At 36.5% G+C, this 22829-nt stretch overlaps 1 protein-coding gene across 3 annotated transcripts in view; it reads right to left on the minus strand.

Annotated features, from left to right (window-relative positions):
- Positions 1–22829, minus strand: part of LOC5569849 (epidermal growth factor receptor substrate 15) — an 80237-nt gene that overhangs the window by 54703 nt on the left and 2705 nt on the right. For 2 of the 3 annotated variants that reach the window (XM_021846278.1, XM_021846280.1), the window contains exons 2-3: positions 9464–9733; positions 33–269 (exon numbers count right to left, since the gene is read on the minus strand). In XM_021846278.1, the coding sequence (XP_021701970.1) occupies positions 33–269; positions 9464–9547 (321 nt within the window). In that variant the 5' untranslated portion in view covers positions 9548–9733. The remainder of the gene's footprint in view (positions 1–32; positions 270–9463; positions 9734–22829) is intronic. The other variant, XM_021846279.1, reaches the window with a different exon arrangement.

The following is a 22829-nucleotide window of genomic DNA, read 5'->3' on the forward strand; positions in this document are numbered from 1 at the left end:
GAGGGGGAAATGTTCATTTCAATCAAACATACCACTTTGGGGGGTTTCGGCAGCTCGTTGTAGATGTTTTTGATGTTGATTTCGGACCCCTCCTGGGCGAGTCCGATCAGTTTCAGTGCCACAAAGAAGCCCTCCTTGGTGAGAAAGCCCCGACCGCTGGGATCCGACAGGTCCCATATGCGGCTGAGCACCACATCACTCAGTCCGGATTTTTTGAGAAATTTGGCCGCATCGAGCGCTCCGATCTCATTGGATTCCTTCGGATCGAGCTGAAAAGAGGACAGTGGAAACGTCTAGTTCAACCGTTTTCTAATTGAATTGCACAAATAGGCATCATAGTCGCATAGATAGAATGCACGTTTTTATCATAAAGGTCGAGGGCTTGCTGTTTGGCTCTTGGCTCTGTGATAACAATAGAAAAAGCGAATGAGAGAAAATAACTCAAAAGTAATTTAAAAAATACTCATATATGGGTTTTTTATTTTCTTCGTGTAAAGCTTTTGCGAAGTTTTTTACTATAGATCGAAAGACAATGTTCTTTGCTAGCGTTTCATACAAACGCAACAGATGAAGTTAATGTGGCTCAGTTATTGATTCAAGAGAAAGAAAACAAAGAGAACTTCTCATAGGTTAGATACGTCCTTTAGAAAAATTACGCGAGTAATGCCCGTTCGACCAAACGTACTTTCTACTAAACGTTATTCGACCAAGTGTCATTAGACTAAATGTCATTAATTCCTACCACTTAATTGGATCGCAAAAATAGGCATCGTACTCGCCGAGATAGAATGCACGTAGCTCTGATTCAGTTCTGTAGTAGCAACAGAGTGGAATGAAATATAGAGAAGAGCGAAAGTCTCAATGGGCCGCTAATCTAAGCTGTGGGTGGGAGCTCAGGGATAACAACACAATACACCGAACATCGAAAAGCAGGTTAAAAATGGGATAAGGACTGACTGCACGCAAAGCGAGACACGTTGTCGTCCATCGGCCGGTGGGAGAGGAAGCGAGGCAGAAAGACAGACGACGAACACCGAGAATATCAATAATATCGATTTTCCATTCTTTCTTCTTCGGAAGGGAGGATTTCTCTCGCTGGGTGCCTAAAATACTGACTGCTGTTGGGCACCTTGCTCGGAATAAACCTATTTGAGGGAATGCGTTCTGTAGGCAAAGGTCAGTGATGCCAAAGGTTACAGCTAAAGCATTGAGGTGCTTTGGAGCAGAAAACCTGTGTTCTTTACAGTTGCATAAATGGATTGCACCAAACATCATCGTCATACAGCGCAGTGAAGACGATAAAACTGATCTTATCTTTATACATGCTATAAACATAAACCATCTTTGACGGGTGGCATCGGTTAAAACATGCAAAAATGAGATGTGCTATGATGTAACTGGGCTGTCATGTGAGAAACGATCGTTGATGTCTTTACTTCGGGGATCTATCAGAAAAATGAACATTTGTTAGTTCCGTTGGTAAACATAAGGATTAACAGTTAACAGTTTCAGATATTCAACCAGTTATTTTTTTCATGAACAGTCTTTTCCAGAGTATTACTCTAGATTCTTTTTAAAATCCCCCAAGGAAGTCCTCAAGTAATTTATCCAAGAACCACTCCGGGAAATTTCCAAGAAACTGTTTTAGAAATGATTTTAGGAATTCTTGAGTAAAAAAAATATTCCAAAACAATCTCTGATAACAATCCTTAATAAAGAATACCTCGAACATTGATAAAGTTTTGAACAATTCTTAGAATAGATTGCTATAATAAGTACTGAAAAAATACAAACGCGTGATAATTTCGTGCAGTAATGTTGAGAGGGATCCCTGTAAAAAAATGTGAAGAAATCTAAGGGGGAATCATTAGACAAATTACTCTAGTGTTTCCTGGTGAAAACTTTACCTTTTGAAAACTTGAAAATTTGCTTGAGGATACAAACACGAAATTCTTCGAATAGTTTCCAGCAGTAATCTCTAGATGACATTTTAAAGAAATCTCTTAAGAGAATATCAGGAGGAACTTCATGTGGAATCCCCAGAGCAGGCCTGCTCAAATTTTTTGAACCTCAGAAACTATATTGTTGGGGTTCTAGCAATTCCAACATACTTTCCTTCTTCTTTTTTTGACGTTACGTTCCAAATAGAAAAGAGTCGGCTTCTCAGCTTAGTATTTTAATGAGCACTTCCACAGTAATCAACTGAGAGCTATATTTGCCGATTGTCCAATTTTACATGTGTATATCAGACCATTTCACAAAAATCGAAATTTCTGGGATTCAGCCAGTCACCCCCTAGTCCTAATTACAATACTACAACAAACTACCAGACAAATTTTCATCCAATTTGGAGAAGATTAGGAAATGCCTCAGGTCGTATTTGTGTTTTTTGGCTATTTTTTACATTCAAAAAATTCTAACGAGAATTTGGAAAAACGAAAATCAAAATAAATACCACTAGTTGAATGTACAGGGGATAGGCAAAATTTTGCCCAAATTCAAATGCTTATAACTTTATGAAAAATGGATGAAATTGGATGCATCTGGAAGCAGTCGACGGCAAATTTGGTCCAGTTTTAGGAACTTCCTTGGCCATGCATATTGGCCACTGGACACCGGAGATGTTCCGGATTTTCTGAGGTCATGTCCAAACGTCATTTTTTTGTCGCTTGTATTTTTGTGTGGTGTAAAGTTAGATAGATGTTTGCAATTTTCCTAGAAACTAGAACTAATAGGAAGTTGAATGCCACCGGACTCATTAAGATTGGTTGGAAATCTTCAGAAATATGACCATTTTCGTAAAACTGCTTCCGGAAAGCATGGTCAGTCATGTTTGTATTTGCAATCATGTAAATATTATCCGGAGCTATATCCAAGTGGACATCAACCTTAAAAATGATGTTTCCTGCAGCGTATTCAGAACCATTAGATGCACAGACCACTCTATAGAACGTTCCAGGTGCCCTGGGGGAAGTGGTCAATTAGGAACATATCCGGAACCATATCAATATGGGCATCAAACTTCATTATTTTCAAAGGTTATGCTTTCCGAAGCATTTCCAGCATCACCGGCTGCCATAACCACTTTATAGTAGGTTCCAGGTGCCCCGGGGGATGTGGCCAATTCAATTTATTGGAACCCCTCTCATCGTGACAACATGTCTACTTGAAGGTTTCAAATAAAAAGCTTTTGGTTTATGTGGGAATATTATTAGTTGAGTTTTGGAAGCATTAGGAGAAATCTTCCATTTTTGCAAGTATGAAGAAAAAATATCCAAACTTTTTTGCAATCGACTACAGATGACACGCAGGCTTCGTCCTTTGGCGGAGAGGCCTGTGTCATCCGCAAACAAAGATTTTTGACATCCCTGAGGTAGCTCAGGTAAGTCAGATGTGAAAATATTGTATAATATTGGTCCCAAAATGCTGCCTTGAGGAACACCAGCTCTTACAGGAAGTCTTTCAGATCTGGAGTTCTGATAACTAACCTGAAGTGTACGATTTGACAGATAACTTTGAATTATTCTAACAATGTATGTTGGAAAATTAAAGTTTTTTAATTTTACAATCAAACCTTCATGCCAAACACTGTCGAATGCTTTTTCTATGTCTAGAAGAGCAAGACCAGTAGAATAGCCTTCAGATTTGTTGGAACGGATCAAATTTGTTACACGTAAAAGTTGATGAGTGGTCGAATGTCCATGGCGGAATCCGAACTGTTCATTGGCAAAAATTGAATTTTCGTTGATGTGTGCCATCATTCTGTTCAAAATAACCTTTTCAAAAAGTTTACTGATGGAGGAAAGCAAACTGATTGGACGATAGCTAGAAGCTTCTGCAGGATTTTTGTCTGGTTTTAAAATTGGAACAACCTTAGCATTTTTCCATTTGTCAGGAAAATATGCTAATTGAAAACATTTGTTAAATATATCAACTAAAAATGATAAGCTACTTTCTGGAAGTTTCTTGATGAGGATGTAGAAAATTCCATCATCGCCAGGAGCTTTCATATTTTTGAATTTTCTAATAATAGTTCTCACTTCTTCCAAATCAGTCTCCCAGGCATTTTCGAAAACGTTCTCTTGATTGAGAATATTTTCGAACTCCTGAGTAACTTCATTTTCAATTGGACTAGTAAGTCCTAAATTAAAATTGTGCGCACTTTCAAACTGCATAGCAAGTTTTTGAGCTTTTTCGCAATTAGTTAGTAATAATTGGTTTTCCTCTTTCAATGCCGGTATTGGCTTCTGAGGTTTTTTCAAGATTTTAGATAATTTCCAAAAGGGCTTAGAGCCAGGGTCCAACTGAGAAATTTTATTTTCAAAATTTTTGTTTCTTAATTGAGCAAAACGTTTCTTGGTTTCTTTCTGCAAATCCTGCCATATAATTTTCATAGCAGGATCGCGAGTGCGTTGAAATTGCCTTCTCCTCACGTTTTTAAGACGGATCAAGAGTTTAAGATCATCGTCTATAATCACGGATTCAAATTTTACTTCACATTTTGGAATTCTAATGCTCCGGGCTTCAACAATGGAATTTGTTAAAGTTTCAAGAGCATTGTCAATATCAAGTTTAGTTTCTAAAGAAATGTTAACATCAAGATTAGAGTCAACATACGTTTTATATATATTCCAGTCGGCTCGTAAATAATTGAAAGTGGAGCTGATAGGATTGAGAATCGCTTCTTGGGATATTTGAAATGTAACAGGGACATGATCAGAATCAAAATCAGCATGAGTAATCAGTTGGCTACAAAGATGACTAGAGTCGGTTAAGACCAAATCAATCGTAGATGGATTTCTAGAAGAGGAAAAACATGTGGGGCTATCAGGGTATTGAATTGAGAAATATCCTGAAGAGCACTCATCAAATAAAATTCTGCCGTTGGAATTACTTTGAGAATTATTCCATGACCGATGTTTGGCATTAAAGTCACCAATGACAAAATATTTTGACTTATTGCGAGTCAATTTACGCAAGTCAGTTTGGAGCAGATTAACTTGCTGCCCAGAGCATTGAAAAGGCAAATAGGCAGCTATGAAAGTATATTTACCAAACTGTGTTTCAACAGAAACACCTAAAGTTTCAAAAACTTTAGTTTCAAATGATGAAAACAGTTGATGTTTTATACGCCTATGAATGATGATTGCAACTCCCCCACATGCCCCATCAAGTCGATCGTTACGATAAACAAAAAAGTTAGGATCTCTTTTGAGTTTAGATCCAGGTTTTAAATACGTTTCGGTAATAACTGCTATTTGCCTATCTCAATCATTTTGCCTATCCCCTGTATTATTAGTATTTTACAACTTTTGAGAACACTGCACAATGGATTGAATCGACAATTTAGCCGGAAAAGAGTGTTTTGTCTGATCTCGTCGATTTTAGACGTTCGATGTCTTCAGAGAAGTTATTCGTAATTGAGTTTTGCATCTTTTAAGAAAAAACGTTGAATAGGGTGGCCCTTATTTAAGTTAAAATTTTGACTCAAACTACTTTGTTTGATGAAATTTGTGGCTGTGCTCTTCTGCAAAATTTTAGAAAATGTTATTTTGAACAACTTTGTCGAAGACACTTTTGATCTAACTCTTCATTTGAGCTAAGTAAATTGAATTTGAAAGTTTTAACTTAGGGTGGACCCAAAAAATCAGTTATTTTGGTCTAACTTTTTTATTTTCAGTTTTACGTGAATGTGGTCTTCAGAAGAGTTGCAGAGGAAGTAAAGATACACATTTTTGCTGAACATCGCAAGTTTGTAATTCTTGTGATTTTGAAGTTATAAGTAAATTTAAGTGAAAAACTAACATACTAAAAAGTCAACTCACCATAATTCGATATTGAAAGGATTATCTGGTTAGGTATCGAGTTAGAGAACACAAAACCAGTGCAAATGCAATCCAAGGGACTATCGAAGTAGCCATGACAGCCAGCTTTTGCTATGTCTATCCAACTCGATTCTGAGATATCGAACATCGAGTAAGAGAGAGTTTACTGTACAAAGAAACATCATGCTGGAAGTTGAAGTAATTGGTTCAACAGTTAGCAGGTCAGATATGTAAAGGTCTTCGAACTCTTCGCGAGCCGTACATTGGGCATCCCTAGACGAACTTTTTGAGAAATCCTAAAAGAATTTAAAAAATACCTGCTGAGGAAACCCCTGGAATAATTATTTACGGAATTGGTGTTAAAATTTATGGAAAGGTCCATGAATTTCCCAGAAAAATCTTTGGTAAAGTTTCTGGAACATTTCCTGGAATATTTCGTGGGAGAATTTGCGAATCTCTATGGCAATAGCTGTAGAAGTACTATAATTTGAAAAAAAAAAACATCTTAGAATAATGTTTGAAACTTTGGAATAAACATATGTGGGTTTTCTTGGGAGAACCCTATACAAATATAAGAAGAATTTCACGAGATAGTTTTCACAAAGTTGGAGAAATCGACAAACCTTTGTAAGAAATTTGTTTTAAATCACAAAAAAAAATCTATGGAAACTACTGGAGGGTTCAGCTTTGAACTGCAGAAAGATTTACTGGAGAATTTTCTTAAAGCAACTTTTGCAAAATCGCTGGATAGATTTCTGGATGAATACCTGGGCTCTGCAGAATTGTTGGAGGAATTTCTAGATCGTGTAATTGAAGGACAAGTCTTTACATATTTTAAATTACCACCTAATTTTAATGCAAGTCTTTCGAAATTTATCCATGGTTTTTCAGAGTAGAACTTTGTCATATATCACGGACTAGTGAAGTTAGTGAACCATGCAAGGCTTATTCAAGAATCAGTATCAATATTTGCAGGAAACTGTCGAACAGAAATGGATAATAAATCTGTCCAAAATTCCATTACCATACCACTTTTTGAAAATTGTCCATCCTTCTAACTCTAGTTCCTTGTAGCTCAGCGTTTTATTAATTGCTAGGAATTTGCTACAAATTTCAAGAAAAATGAGCAAAGAATCTTTTTAAAAATCTACTGAACATATAATCAATCTAGCATCTTATCAAGACCCTTGTCAGGAATCTCAAGTTCAAGGTTATCAATGATGTTCCATGAGATCTCATTTCAATCTGCTCAATATCTTCTAGTATCTGATTTCTCAATACCGGATACCGGATGTGAATGCCGGTAAACATCCGAGTGCAATTCTTGGAAGAATTGTGAAAGGGAATACCCGATGGGACTTCTCGACGAATATCTGGAGAAATTTTTGGAAAGATTTTTACCTAAATTCATTGGGAAATCCGGTGAAAATCATCGAAGAATTATCATAATACTTCCTAAAACAATTCATCAGAAAAGCACCAGAAAGAATAAAAAACCTGATTTAATACTACGCAATTTAATTCCACTAGAGTTTTTTTAGTGAATTTATCTAAGGATAACCTAAAAAGTTACCTCAGAGATTCCACCAGGATTTCCCCGAAAGATTCTTTCAGATTTTTGTTTCAAGAAGAACCTCAGTTCTTCAGGAATTTATCCAATGATTGTATCATTTCTCTGGGACTTCCTCAAATATTCCCCTTTGGAACACCTTCAGCAGGTATTTCAAAAGAAAATCCTATGGTAACATCTGATGAAACTTGATGAAGTTCGAAAGTAACACTTGATGAAGGTTAGAGATCTCCTGAAAAGTATCCTGAAATCCAGTATTTAGACTTTTGAGGAAATTTTTTAAGGTTTCCTACACAAATGGCTAAGATAATTAACAAAACATCAATCAAATGTCTGAAAAATGTTCTGCAGGGATTCCTTGACGAAATTTGTGTAGAAAAGTTCGGAAGAATTACTGGAATGATGACTGTAGTAATAGTTGGTTTTAAGTCTTGAATAAACTTTTGGAAAATTCATGAAGAATTTAATTTAGAAACTCCTAGATAAATTGTTGAACTGCGATCCTCGATTGAAATGCTGGAGAAATTATAAGAGAAATTTCAGGAGGTACTCAAGATGAGGAATTCCTGGAATAGAATTTCATACATTTACTCGTATTTTGAAGAATTTTTGAAGTAAATGTGTATGACTTCTTGTAAGAATTCATATCAATATGTTTTAAGGACAACTGGAAATATTGGCGTACGATTTTTTGTAGATCTTCCTGGATTGTTTTTAAATATTTCTTCAAAAACTATGAAATGAACCATTGCGAATTTTGTAAGAATAAGTCCTGTAGGAATCTTTGGAAGATCTCTAATAATAACAACTGGGGAAATCGGAGAAAGAATTAGTCAAAAAATATATTGATGAAATCCTTAAATAATCTGTGGGAATTAACTGGAGGTGAGATTCGGTATTCTAGATTAAGTGTGTAGGCTAAGAAAGCAGAAGAAAAGTTTCTGGAGGAGTCCCTAAAAGTATTCCAGAAGAAATCTTTAAAGAAATCACTAACAGAGTTCCTGAAGCTTTTCATCAAGTTATCAGAGAATAAATTGCTGATGAACCTGTGAAATAGTCGCGTAAGAGTTTCTGAAGGTTTCTCTAGTACCTCAAGAATTGACAGTAGAGTGTAGAGACACCTTTTCGTTGAAATAGAGACTTTAGAGACCTTACGTTAAAATAGACACTAGAGCGCAAGTCACTAAAATGATACCTGTTACCGGCCCCGTGGATTTTTAGATCTAATTTTATGATTTATGGACCGGATTCAATGGAATTTTCTCAGCATTTCGAATATTTCTATGTTCAATACATTTGTGTCAATAGATCTTCGATGTGTTTTTGGCAAGACATTATTTTTCATCGGAAACAAATCGATGATTTATTGATACATAAAGTCACGGTATATTTATTTTTGGGCATTTTTGTCATTTACCTAAGTAAAGTTTTTGATAAATAGTATAAACGATTTATCTCAAAATAAGATAGATCTACACAAAATTTGTTTTTAACAAACATTTTTATCTCTTGTCAAAAAGAACAAACGGATACTACTTTTAAACTCGTTGAAGTTCATATGTTTTTCAAAAAAAAAAAAATTCATAACGATATCTAACATTCCAGCTGGCAACTCTGAAACAGGACCTAGCACAGGAGCACTGGAATCGAATAGCATTGACTGAAAACAAGCAAACAAACTACACTCTACACCATTCGATGCCAGCAACATACAACATCACGAGAGAGAGAAACTCTAAACTCCCAAACAACCATTGAGAAATAAGAAACGACATCAGACTCTGGGGGGACATAGTGGAAGGAAGAGGGGGGCGACACAACAAAACCTACTACAGAATCTCGCCAGAATGCAATGCTGCTGGTCTCCATATTACGATACGAGCAAGGACGCTCTCACTCTCAATGGGATTCCTGCTTTTGCTCGCGTAAAATATATTGTGTGTGGGGGGGGATAAAAGCTGACGTGATGCGATTTTCTTCCTTTCGTGCTTCTTCGATACCTTCTATCTTGCATAAGAATTTTACTTATAATTCGATTTATCAAGGTGATAAGGGGATTGGCACTTACCTGTTTGTAGTACGCTTCGTATATCAGGATGTGATCACCAGCGATCTGTAAAGAATTGGCCCGATCAAAACATTGATCTGTCATGGTTCTTTATAGCTCAAAGCGGCTCAGCAGAGAGCCACCCCCTTCCTCTATGGGCGATTGCGATTGATAACCGAGAGTTGGGTTTTGGAAGCGCTGATTCCGATTATCTCGAACGCGATTCGTTTGTTTTTACGATAACTCAATTGAAGCACAAATAGAACGATACACACACAATTATTACAGAAGCTAGAGGAAGGCAAAACACAAAATATGCGATTTTTTCTGTTCGTCTTGTTCGGGGGCGCAGCCCAGCAAAAACACAAATTTTCACACACAAATCACAAAACGGGGATTCTTCGTGACCTCCCCTTTCCCCCCGGTTCACACTTTGAGATGCGAGAAAATATCAATTACTAGCGTAACATGTGACTGAGAGTCCAGAGGAAGGATTAGGATGAACGAGATGTGTTTTTTATTTTGTTCCCTGATAACTTCAGTTTAGTTTCTTAGACGTATATCAGTGGTGCTCAACCGATGTGCATAAAGGTGGCCCGTGAGAGTTTTGCAAAATTTCAGGGCTGAACCGAGTGTCTTGAAAATAAGAACTGAAGAGATATATGGCCCTATAACATACAAGATCCAAAAATAAACCAAACAATCAAGAAAACTAAAAGAAACAGGAACATAACGATAAATGATTGATTCATTAGAGATTAAAAAAATCTAAGAATATTGCTAAGACATGTTCAGAGAATTCCTTATAACATTACGACCATAATGCATTCTGAACAGAACATGAGCTCGGCTCTTGAACAGAATACAGTTTGCGGCGTGTTCAGCACACAAGAAGTGAGCTGAAGGGGGCAGGATCCATCATTAATTTTGGAATTTTCAAAAGCAGTTTTACCGTTCAAAATCAAGAAAATTTACTGGAAAATGTGTCCACTGTGTTGTATTCTTCAACCGAAACACAGTGAACACATTTTCATCGAATGATTTTTAATTTTGAACAGAAAAACTGCTTTTGAAGTTTCGATGATGACGATGATTACGATGACGGAGCGTTGAACGTGAAGAAAAGTTGGTTTCAACGGTTCTTAAGATTCAAAATTTTACGCATTGCAATCAAGCATGCTGGATTTGCATCCTGAAATAGATCACGTGTGTCCACATTTATATCATTTCGTCCAAGCCTTGCTTATGCTCACGAGTTCAATTGTTAAGAACAAGAACTTGAACAGATCATGAGCAAAGGCATCTCTGAAGAAAGGTAATCAATATATTCCAGACCCCCATATATTTTGGACACCCTGGTCATTTTCTAACAAATTTGGAACAAAATACTAACCCAATTCGCAAGAAATGAGTCGATGTTCCATGACTTGATATCGTCTCATAGAACCATATTAGAAACAAAATTTCATGGTTGCTATGATGGTTCCTTGAAACAGCTTTCCATAGGATCCCTGTTCAATGGGGGCTACTCTGAATAATGGTCATTTGGCATAACGGATGTTTGGCATAAAAAAGAAATTAGAAAAATAAATAGTGCTACTTAAAATAAAAGCTTGTGATCAAAAGAAGGAAAAATAGTCGATGTAAATGTTGGCAGTAGTTATAATGCGAACGTTGAGAAGAAAGCAAAATTATCAATGAAAATGTTAGTAGTTGCAATGTGAACCACTAGAACAGCCTATTATCAAAAGAAGGAAAAATCACATATGAGAATGTTAGCAATGGTAATGTCAAAAACATAGTAGCATTGTCAAATTTTCAATTGTGTGCACATACCACCAAATTACGGTAATAGGAAAATAGGTAGTATCCACAACAAACTTTTCCTCAACTCAGTTTTCAATGATTATGCCAAATGTCCATTATGCCAAATGACTATCATGCCAAACGACCGTTATGCTAAATTATTGTATGCCAAAAGGCTTTATGCCAAATGACGTTCCCACGTTCCACTCGATATCTCTATGAGTCGATGGTCCCTTCAATATCGACTCATGGAGGGTTGACTGTACAACTGTTTCACACTTGCATCATACATATTATACAGAAAATGTATTTATTTTGACTATTTTTGTGAGTTTGTATGGGGATTAATATGGGAAATACAAGCAATTTATTCAACCGATCATAGTATTTGCCGATGTGCTTTTGGTGATTAGAGCTACGCTAATACTGTTGCAGTGTTTCCCAAGCGACTCCTAGGGGACCGTGACGACTTCACATGGGCTCCGCAGAGCCATTTGCAAATAAGTGTCGTTTTTCATCATTAGCAGTTCTGCAGCTTTTATGAGTTCATTTTTTTTGGCGAAAATGTTTTAACATATTACTTAGACTGCATCCATTTATCACATAACACAAAAATTGTGAAGTTTTTGACCCCCTCCCGTCAACCGTAACGGTTTTTACTGCGCGATTAATTGACTAATGATAACTTACTCGGAATCTCTATTTTAATTTTTCGTTTTGCTTCACACTTATAAAAAACTAATATTACATTTGACGTAAATTTCATGGTAAGCAAAATACTCATAAATTTGATGGTATTTTATCATTCTTGTAAAATTACGTCCAATGTGACTGAAAATACAGCGTTTAATATCCTAAGGGCGTATCTGCAGTGATCGATTTTTCTTCGTTGATTTTCTCTTTTGCAAATTACTTGGCCAAGTGATCGTTTTCGACTGCTATTTTTGTTTTAGGAGAAAGCAGTCATCGTTCTTCGTTATGTAACTTTGTAGAATGTTCCGAAAATCGAGTCCGAGTTTCGTGTAGTGAGCCAAAGAGAAAATCGTTGAAGAGATCTCGACCACTGCAGATAGGCCTGTATGATACTCAACACGAGAAATGTTTGTGATCCGAACAATATTCTGTTCAATGTGATGGATAAGTACGTCATTTATAACTCAAATTTACGTCATTTTACCTGCTGTAATATGTCGGGCAAATATGTATGTAAAACTAACCTTTTCTCTAAATCTTCTGGAAAAATGTCTTCAACATCGACAGATAGAGATATATAAGCCAACATTGAGTGTAATTTTGTAGGAACTTGAACCAGCTGAATCGTTTCCTAAGGAAATTCTTTATATATTTCAAGCTAAGCCTTCCTCTAAAAATTCTTTGAAAATTTCATGGCAATTTTTTAGCGGATAGAAGAAATGGAAATTCTTCACTGTTGACGAAATTTTCTCCAATCTACCAGCAGGATTTTATACAGTTTTTAAAACAATTTTGAACTGATATCTGCAGTAGTGACACTTAGAAAAACTCAGCAGTTTCTTGATGGATATTTAAAAAGATTACCTACTCGCGAAATTTCAGAACAAAATTCCAGTCGTTGTAAGATGGCTTCTGAAACTTGATTAGCAATTTTTTACTTGAAAACTTTAAACAGATTCCAGAACTTGATGGGCACCTAACTTATTTTTGTAAAATTTTTGGCGATAGATTCGCGTTTTTTGTTGAAAGAAGATATCTGTTAAATCTTGTGAAAACTTTTTATGATGGTTTTCGAGGAAATTTACATTAAATTCCTATAAGGGGCTGTCCATTAACCACGTGGACAGTTTTTTGGGATTCCAGACCACCCTCCTACCTCATCGTGGTCATTTGTCCATACAAAAATTTTAAAAATTGGATGAACCGTGGTCTTTGGCCAAACCCCACCTTCTCCATGAAAATGTCAATTTGTTGGCAAAAGTTACGATTTTCCCAACTACTTCACCAGCAAGATTTTATTTTATTGGATATTGGTAAGACCCTTTTTAAGAAATTCTGTATTGAACTCTGAGAAACATGTTTGATCTGGTTAGATTCTAAGTGGAAAGAATCATAGCAAAACTCTTATATTATCTGTGGTGGATTATAGACGTGCCTTTTGGGTGTACCTGTCAAGGATACCTGTTGATTCATTAAAAAATCTTTCCATAAACCTTGATCATAGGCACTTCAATTTTAGGGGTCCGCAGGACGTTTGAAAAACGCCATAGGGGTTACAGGTTAGAAAGGGATGTGATTAGAAAGAATTTTGCCGGAAACCGTTTTCAAATCGGACGTCTCAGTCATTAGATATTATTAGGCATTTTTTGCAGCTTGCAGTTTAACGAATTCATGCAAAGGCAGTATATTAGGAAGGGCATCCGAAGCAACCAAAGGTATACTTTTTACTACCCCTGTCTATGATATACATGCAAGCATTTGCAACTTAGCCAGCTTCTTCTGAGCTGTTACCTCATTTGTCTAGGGCCACCATACCAGTGAAGCATAACTAATTTTTGGTCGGACTACTGCTGAATAAATCCAGTTTACCATATTAGGTCCCAGTCCCCACGTTTTTCCTAGGGCTGTATTGCAGACCCATTAGGCATTAGTATCCTTGCTTAGGACCAGTGATGGCATTTCACCAGTGTGTAGCACTAGTGCGTAAGTGAATCTGTCTCACTGAGGAGCATCCAGTCGCTCCACATGCGAGAAAAAACATACACTCACTATGGTGAACCACGCATTCAAGAGCGCGCGAGTTCGAGTGTGGTGAGAGCAAAGAGAAATCAGAAACTCACCACACTGGTGAAATGAATTTTGCGCGCGCTCTAGATCTCTCACTCCGGCGAACTCACCAGTGTTATCCACGCCAGTGCGGCACTGCAGTGCATGGCATGGCTGGTGAGCGCACTATTCTATGCTCGGTGATATGTAAATTCCCTGCTGGGCGCGAACAATATTTCGCGTTAATGTGAAGTACGGAAACTGAAACGTGTAACCTGTTTTGTTCCCACACGCAAGCTGCGTTGCATTTAAAAACCAAAAGGGGAGTTTCTTCGCTCAATGTTGGCCTACGATAGAATCAGAAATTGCAGCTGCATGAGTATGGTTTATTATTATTACATTAAATATCTTTTTGAACACATCCTCAGCATAGGGTCTCATACGACAAGTTGAGCTCTGCTTTTAAAATTCGGTTTGAAAGATAACAAACATGAAAGAACAAATTATGCTCCATAGGATGCATGAAGGCATAGAAATAATAGAGATATCGGCGCATTATAGGGGTCGTCCATAAAATACGCTTACTAGTAAGCACCGCGGCCTTCCCCTTCATTCTTATATGAGTTAATCTTGAGGTGCTTAATCAAACTCAAATTGTTCGTTCCTGAAGCATTTGTAGATTGAAAATTAGGGCAAATGTGCGATTTTGGGAACTTATACCGACGACGGGGTGAAAATGATCTGAGGGGCGAGAATGGCTCAAAGCATTATTTAATATATCTCAGCATATATTTGAAAAACCAATGTACAATTTTAATGGTGTATTCCTGAGAGAGAGGAGACAGCTCACTGACAACTGGCTTGTTTTCTTGGCTTCTTTGATTTCTTCTTCTCATGTTTGGGTTGTGCACAATTTTTCGGAGAGCACAAACTGGGTCAAAACCATTTTCACATTCCATGTGTTATCAAAAAGATCATAAAATTAAAAAAATGCATTAGCAATTTGAGTCCAATCGACAATATTTAAATAATCAACGATTTTATATGCAAGAGCACAGGAAAACATTTTTAATTTTCAATCATATCCAGTTTTAGTTTGGCCAAATTTTGACGGTTTTTCACGGTCTGCCCTTCGAATATGCGGTTTTCCAGTGACAGTTGATGACAGGTTCCCTTGAGTTTTGGGAACTCGCAATCTAAGCCAGCTGTCTCCTCTCTCTCAGGTTTATTCTATACAGATGCCAAAAGTTACCATAACAAATTTAGATCTCTGGGACAAGCAGTTAATTTTAAACATTGTTCATAGAAAAGCAAACTTTTTGAAGTGTTATCACTATTTCAAAATTGTATGATGAATTGTCTATAATGTATATAGTAGAGTGGTTCAAAAAATCGTTTTTGCTCCACACCGCTAATTCGATTCAAGGTCAAATTCTGAGTGTTCTCCCAAAATTTGAGCTCATTTGGATGAAAACTGAGACTGCACAAGCCCTTTAAAGTTTATATGTGAATTACTATGGGAAAAGCAACCAATTCATTCAATCGGTCATAATGTTTGCCCAAGTGCTCTTGGAGATTAGAACTATGTTGATACTGTGAGATACATCCATCAGCTACAACTTTGCCGAAGACCGTTTTTACATCGGACGCCCCAGTAATTAGTTATTGATTTTTTAATGAGTTGTAAAACTTTGGCTATAATTATTGGGCTGCTCTGCAGGCATCACTGGATATATGCAGTAAAACATAGTAGCCATGATTTGTGCGTGCTATCTTTCGCGCCAGGTGCAGCAATGTTGCCTGTTCAGAAGTTAAATGAACACTGCTGAAGAATGTGTGGCTGGATATAAATCAATAACTAATTACTGAGGCGTCCGATTTGAAAACGGTCTTCGGCAAAGTTGTAGCTGATGAATGTATCTCATAGTATCAACGTAGCTCTAATTCCCAAGAGCACGTGGGCAAACACTATGACCGATTGAATGAATTGGTTGCTTTTCCCATAGTAATTCCCATATAAACTTTAAAGGGCTTGTGCAGTCTCAGTTTTCATCCAAATGAGCTCAAATTTTGGGAGGACACTCAGAATTTGATTTAGAATCGAATGAGCGGTGTGGAGCAAAAACGACTTTTTGAACCACTCTAGTATATAGCCTCCATGCCTGTGCAAAAAGCGGGAACTCTTGCATTGTAAACCATTTGTTTTTATCAAATAAGCGATAACTCTAATAATTATAATTGCTAATGTATCATTATCAAATAAGGAACAAATAGATTACTTAAAAACATATCAAAACTGCATCAAGAATTAGCTAACTGATGTATTTCCGAAATGTGCCGACGACAAATTCTGATGAACATGGGTGACACGGCCAACGTGGCAGTATGGATAGGTACCCGAGGAGGAACGAATAACTCTCACGTAACGATGCATACCATATATACCATAATCAGGTATTTTTCAGTAGTCAATGCAACTTGGTATAATTATGATATTGAAAAAAATGTTGAAAACAAATAAAAATATCTCATTGCGGTTTTCGACATCTATTAAGGACGGCTTGAGGTATTGAAAATTTTCACTCCTATATAAAAATTCGTTATGTATTATGATTTTATTATCAGTTTGATATTTGTAGAATATGCATGAGATATTATTTGACGTATTATACCTCTTATGCAGAGCTGTTTCATACCTCATTCAGGTCGTAAATATTGGAAATTATCTGATATGGAATACCTTAGTTTGGTGTTCAGTAGCAATTTCCTTCTGCTCGGGTAAAAGTACGTGCAGATATTGTTGGATTTATATTTGACAAATGTCCGTGTCATTCAAGAGTGACTAAATGGCAAAGTGGTAGCTTATACCCCGAATAACACACATGTTATAATTATGGCATATCAACTGCTATATGACAAGATATAGTCATATAATAGTTATTCTTCATCTATTGTTACATGTGTGCTACTAGGGATGATTAGCTATCTGATGATCATTGCGTGGAGGTTTATTTCTACTTGTTTTATCTAAATTATCGAAATTGTAGAAAGCACCAAATAAACTCGTCTTAACTGGAATATACATGACCTCCAGTTTTGTACACATAGAGCAGTTCTGCCTAATAATGTTTGAACCGCGGATCAAAGCATTTTCAACATATTTGTGAAAAGATTAAGAAAAATAAAATTTCTGGTGGAAACAAATGATAAGATCAATCGTTTTTAAGTATCCTACAAGCATTCAGTGAGAATCCGTCTCATTTTCTATAAATATTTTACAAAGCAGTTGTATTCAAGACTGCGTCAGAATTAAGTCCAGGAATCGTTAAAAAATTGCCTTAAGCTTTACATTGGAATCTTGGACATGATCCCAATATAAAATTTAAGGCAATGTCATAAGATACTTACTCAAAAAAATTGTCACAATCCAACTGAATATTATTTGAAAATTCTGCAGAGAGATATGTGAGAATCCTATGTGACATTTAGGAATAATCCAGGATTCTGTAAAAATTGTTTCTAGGATACCATCAGAATCTTCATCCTCAATCCGGAATCTATGAGATATCAGTCCAGAATTCTGTTCAGACTCTGGTCATAAATTTAACCAGGATTATGTGGAAACCATCCCCAGAGTTTTGTAAAAAAAATGATTCAGAGGATTTGGAGTAACCCTGCTTATCGTTTTTAAGAATGTAGCCCAAGTTTCCATTAAAATTAATAATTTATTTTATAAGAATCAAGTTTTTATAACAAATTTTATGCATTTTTTCCATCATAACATATCTCGCGTATCTGCAGTAATCGATTTCTCTTCGTCGATTTGTTTTACAGTATTGTACGAAATTCAATCGAGTTTTGAACAATTTTACGTTCAGAATGATGAAGGATGATGAATACTTTCTACTGAGTCTAAATAGCAGTCGAAAACAGTCGTCCGGCCAAATAATTAGCTTCCGAGAAAAGCGATGAAGAGAAATCGATGACTGCAGCTACGCCCTTATGATACTGTACGCGAGATAGTTAAGTTTGATTGAAAATCACCTTTTCTTATCAAATATCGAAGAAAAAAAACATGACATGAGTGTTCTTGCAATCTTCATGAAATTGTTTGAAAAGTATGGTTTCTCTTAATGATTGATTACTTTGATTTCTTATTAACCTCAATGAGGGGTACTGCCAATTTTTTTTAGTATTTTCAAAATTTGAAATTCTATCATTTGAGGGGTTTATATGCAAAGGGGTGGAAGTGATAAAAAACTGTTTTTAAGAAAAACAAGTTTTTAGTGTTTGCTGCAATTTCTCATTCCATACAAATTTTATTAGAGCCAAAAATTAAGTCTACGAATTATGTTGTTTTTTCTGTTTAACGGAAAAATCATCTAAAATACCGCAAAAAAAGCTTGAAAACAGTGACCTAAAATCGAAATCGATCAAAATGCCTCCTACACCCTTTACACTTGCGTTTGGGCCCCTCATTTTCTATCATACATAGACAGAGTCTTCTTTAACATTAAATTAGTAGAACAAACAACGAGACAGCTATGAGAAGAATCTTTAAAATCTTCACGGGCCGTACAAAATGACGTAGTGGGCCGTACGTTCGGCAGCCCTGACATAGAACTCTTAATAATCGTAGTTTTGATCTTAGAAGCATAACAAAGGACGGTTGTAATTCAAATGTTTCGTATTACTTGGGAAATATTCAAACATTTGAGTTATGATTGTCCTTCGTTATGCTTGTAAGATTAAAATTATGTTTTGATTATTATAAGTTTTGTTCAGAATATTAGTAGGGAAAGCCAATTTTCCATCAAAATGCTCAATTTTGCATTTGGTAACTAAGTTATCCTATGAGTAATCGGTATAAAATTTTGGCGGAGAACTACAAACATTCTCAATTTCATTATCACAAAATTTAAAAAAATCATCGTAGTGGTTTAAAAGTTAAGCACCAGGTGAAACACTCAAAATAAAAGGAGTTTTTCTTTTTGTTAATGTTTGTTCAGCAACATTTTTATGAAAATTGGTTTGTTTATAAGTTTATAGTTAGGGTGGAAATTGTTGAAACCATGAGTAAAGAAACATTTAATAACTACTAATACAGCAAATATTCTTATTATTATGCCATTATTTTGAGCGATTTCACTGTGCTTAACTTCTTAATCAATACTGTAAAAAAATATATTTTGTGATAATGAAATTGATGATATTTGTAGTACTCTTCCAAAATTTCATGCCGATTGCTCATAGAGAAACAAAGTTAGAACATGCCAAAGTTGAGCATTTTGTATAAAAATTTACTTTCACTACTATTATTCTGAACACAACTGTAAATATTTAAAATTCTTTCTCCTGGAAACATTCAAAGAGATACAAATTCATATTATCTTGGAACATTTACTTCGAGAAGCTTCATTATGTTGTCTAGTATTGGAGCCTACCTTTTAACATTGGTAATATTGATACTAAAATACAGCGGCAGATTTCTCAACAATAGTCTCAGATTTATTTTTGTTGTAACAATGCCGAAAAACATGCAAAGATATCTAATAAACATTTCACATTAGAACATTGATTTGATTTTTCATGTTATTTTTATTTGGCTCAACTTTCATACGAGGGACTATAATTACAATATGTTGGAATGTGCCGGAAGATTGGGCGGGCATGAAATCGTCTACTGTAAGTAGTAACACTTCAGTAGTTGCGATGTTGTATTTAGTACTATGCAGTGGCGCGGGAAGCGGGTAGGACAGGTAGGACATGTACTACGTACAAAAATACCCGGGTTGTCCTACTCACGATTTAACAAAAAAAAAACGAGATCAGCAGAAAGCATGAAAAATAAATTAAACTTTTTATCATCTGTCCAATATACATACAAATTCGATCAACGTCGTATTCATTCTTATAGAGGATAGAAGACACGATAAGGTTTTTCATTGTATTCTCATGCCTAGTAAAGCGTGACATGATATGTGCATGAATCTCTCGAGAGTTCTGCCTTGTGAGAATTGAGAATATCTATAGTGAAAACCCAGGAAAACTAACTAAAATAATAACTACAAGAAACGTTTTTAGCCAGTTTTAACATATATGGAGCAATCCTCTAATTTCTAATCAATGAATAGTTTCTTAGAAACATCTACTGCCAATCCTGTATGTGTTCTGTGACAAGTTACCTTGAGCATTCCTCAACTCATCTAAAACCCGACCAAAATGTCACTTACTTCCGTTTGCGTTTGCGTCCCTCAGATAAAGTAAATTTCAATTTCCAGTCTAGGATTCCATCTTAGCTCCATGTGCTAAAAATAATTACCAACATTTGTCCTAGCCATGGTTTTGAACGTGGCCGCGCCTCTGTACAATGCATGTGGAAAAGCTCGCTTAAACAGCATAGACGCGGTGGAGCTGCAACCTACTGCGCGACAACCGGAAGGATAACAACAATAGCACCGTGTTATAACATTGACTTATTCGCATATTCCCCAAATTTCTTGCGGTGAATAAGACACTGCAATGTTATCTCCCATAAAGATTTACTTATAAGGGAGCAAAACCGAGGTTGCTCCATTTCTTAGGAGACGGCTGCGTTTCCGCAAATATCTAAACTTCCGGTGCCACGCGCTGCCATAAAAACTGTATCGCTAAAGAGAGAGACTCTTGACGTACAACACGTTAGGGGGTGTTTTATATAATGTACGCATGTACATGCATCTCTATCATAACATCCATTTAATATTTAATATAATATCCTAATCATTCCAACGACGTTTTAAATCCATCACATCAGTGAACACTCCAGTGCAAGTAGAGCTCGCTCTGCAGTGCTCACCTTGGTGCTCACTGTGGTGAACAAAATTCGCTCACCGTAGAGAATCTTCGGTGCTCGTGGTCATCTCTTCTCCCTTAGTCAGTGCGCTCACCATATCAGCGGTGGTGAATATTAACTTGTGAGTGTGCTCTCACTCTGGAAGCAAGGGTGCGTGTAACAATACGCACCGCTCTCCCTCACACTGAGGAAAATGCCATCACTGCTTAGGACCTTGTTCAGATGAGAGTTCCAGTTCAATTTGAACTCAAAACGGCTGTAAAAGCTTTAGCTTTTTTCTTTCTGGTAAAAGGCACGATAGTAGTTTTTGAAGGGTTTGCGTTCAACCCCTCTTTTTACACCATTTGAGAGTAATCTTTGAGCACATTCCTTAAAAGATCATATACATATTTGCGCACCTCCTAGATCAGCAGAGATTGTCCGATCCTTGAGCATAGCTATAACCAATTCAATAATACTTTTATCCAAGCCCTTTGCTGCCATCGAATTAACCTGCAATATCGAAAAAAGCAACCACGGCACCGGTTATTTATGGGACCTTTAAACTGTCGAAACTTAGGTGTTAAACTACATCATTTGCAAAAACTAACACAAACATAGTCGTGGAGAATCATTTCAAGGACATTGGCCACCTAGATGACAGACCAGTGATTTAGTCATGAAAGTTTTTTTGCAATATGCAAAAATCGAGTTTCGGGAATATTGTCAATTATTCTTCTATTTCTAGGTGGCCAATACCCTTGAAATGATATTGTTTGATCAGGTCCGATTAAAAATGAAAGTGTTTAATAATTTGTCAGCCTATTTGTTGCCGGTTCCACTAAGATCCCATAAATAATTGAAAAAATACCCAATTCCAAAGCTGGTCTCAGTGACTAATTTAGTTCTCCCATAACGTCCGTAGCTGAAGCTATAAAAACAATAAATAAGTCAGTTAGAGTCAGATTTATACTAATAGGTCGAGTTGATTGAAAAGGAAGTTGAGTCCATTTTTACCCAACTTGACCCAGTGACAAACCGGAATAACTTCGAAACGGAGGACATTTCCAAAAATTCCGTCATTTGCTGCAGAAATGGCGACAATTTGAACTTTTTTTACCGTATGATGGGCGGATACGGGTTAAGGCTACCTAGACCATTGAAATTGTCTTTTGAAAGGACTTTGTGCAGCCTTGCAGCTGCACGAGCATTGTTGATGCTTTCGCATACCCGTCTCCGGTCCTTACGTTTTGTCTGCCTTAGTTCTCTGTTGTATTCTTTCAGGATATTAGACATCTAAAGTGATATTTTCTCTATTGAACAATCGCCTGGATTTCTTCCTCAATCCTGCCAGCTTGTCATTCCACCAAGGTACATCCCTATTAGATGACCTTTGTTGGATTAGGACAGCTAGCATGATACTATGAGATTTTCCAGTAGTGACACAGTCGTGAACTGTTTCACCGTTATACGAATTCTTATTCGTAAAATGAAAGCGATAGAGATCCCAATTGATGTTTTTTTTTGTGTTTATAGCACAGTGTTTTGTGGGTAGCACAGTAAGGGCATAATACTGTAGAGAGTGGCCCGGTACTCCTTCTTTTGATCCCCCTAACCATTTATTCCCAGGCACGATATGTTTTTAGCCGCATGATACCATAAATTAGGGGCCACCTGTACGATGGACGTATACCACCGGAACAGGCAATCCGTATTGTTATTTCTTGCCTTGTTGCAATCGGCTACCCAGAGATTAAGATATTACTCCGAAGATATACTCAGGCTAGGATAGATAGATAGAATTCATTATTTGAGAGATTTGCAGCCCGAGGCTAGCTCACCTCTTCAATTTCTTCAGGACTTCATGTAGTAATTATTTCCCATGGAATTCCTTCGAGAGTTTTCCTAAGGATTTCGTAAAAAAATGTTTTAAATATCTCAAAAACTTTCAAAAATTAACTCAGAGATCGTCAGGATTTTCTTCACAGATTCTTTCTGATATTTTTCAAGAAAGCCCTAAGTCCTCCA

The sequence above is a fragment of the Aedes aegypti genome, chromosome 2 (genome assembly GCF_002204515.2).
Source record: "Aedes aegypti strain LVP_AGWG chromosome 2, AaegL5.0 Primary Assembly, whole genome shotgun sequence".
Taxonomy (NCBI): Eukaryota; Metazoa; Arthropoda; class Insecta; order Diptera; family Culicidae; genus Aedes; species Aedes aegypti.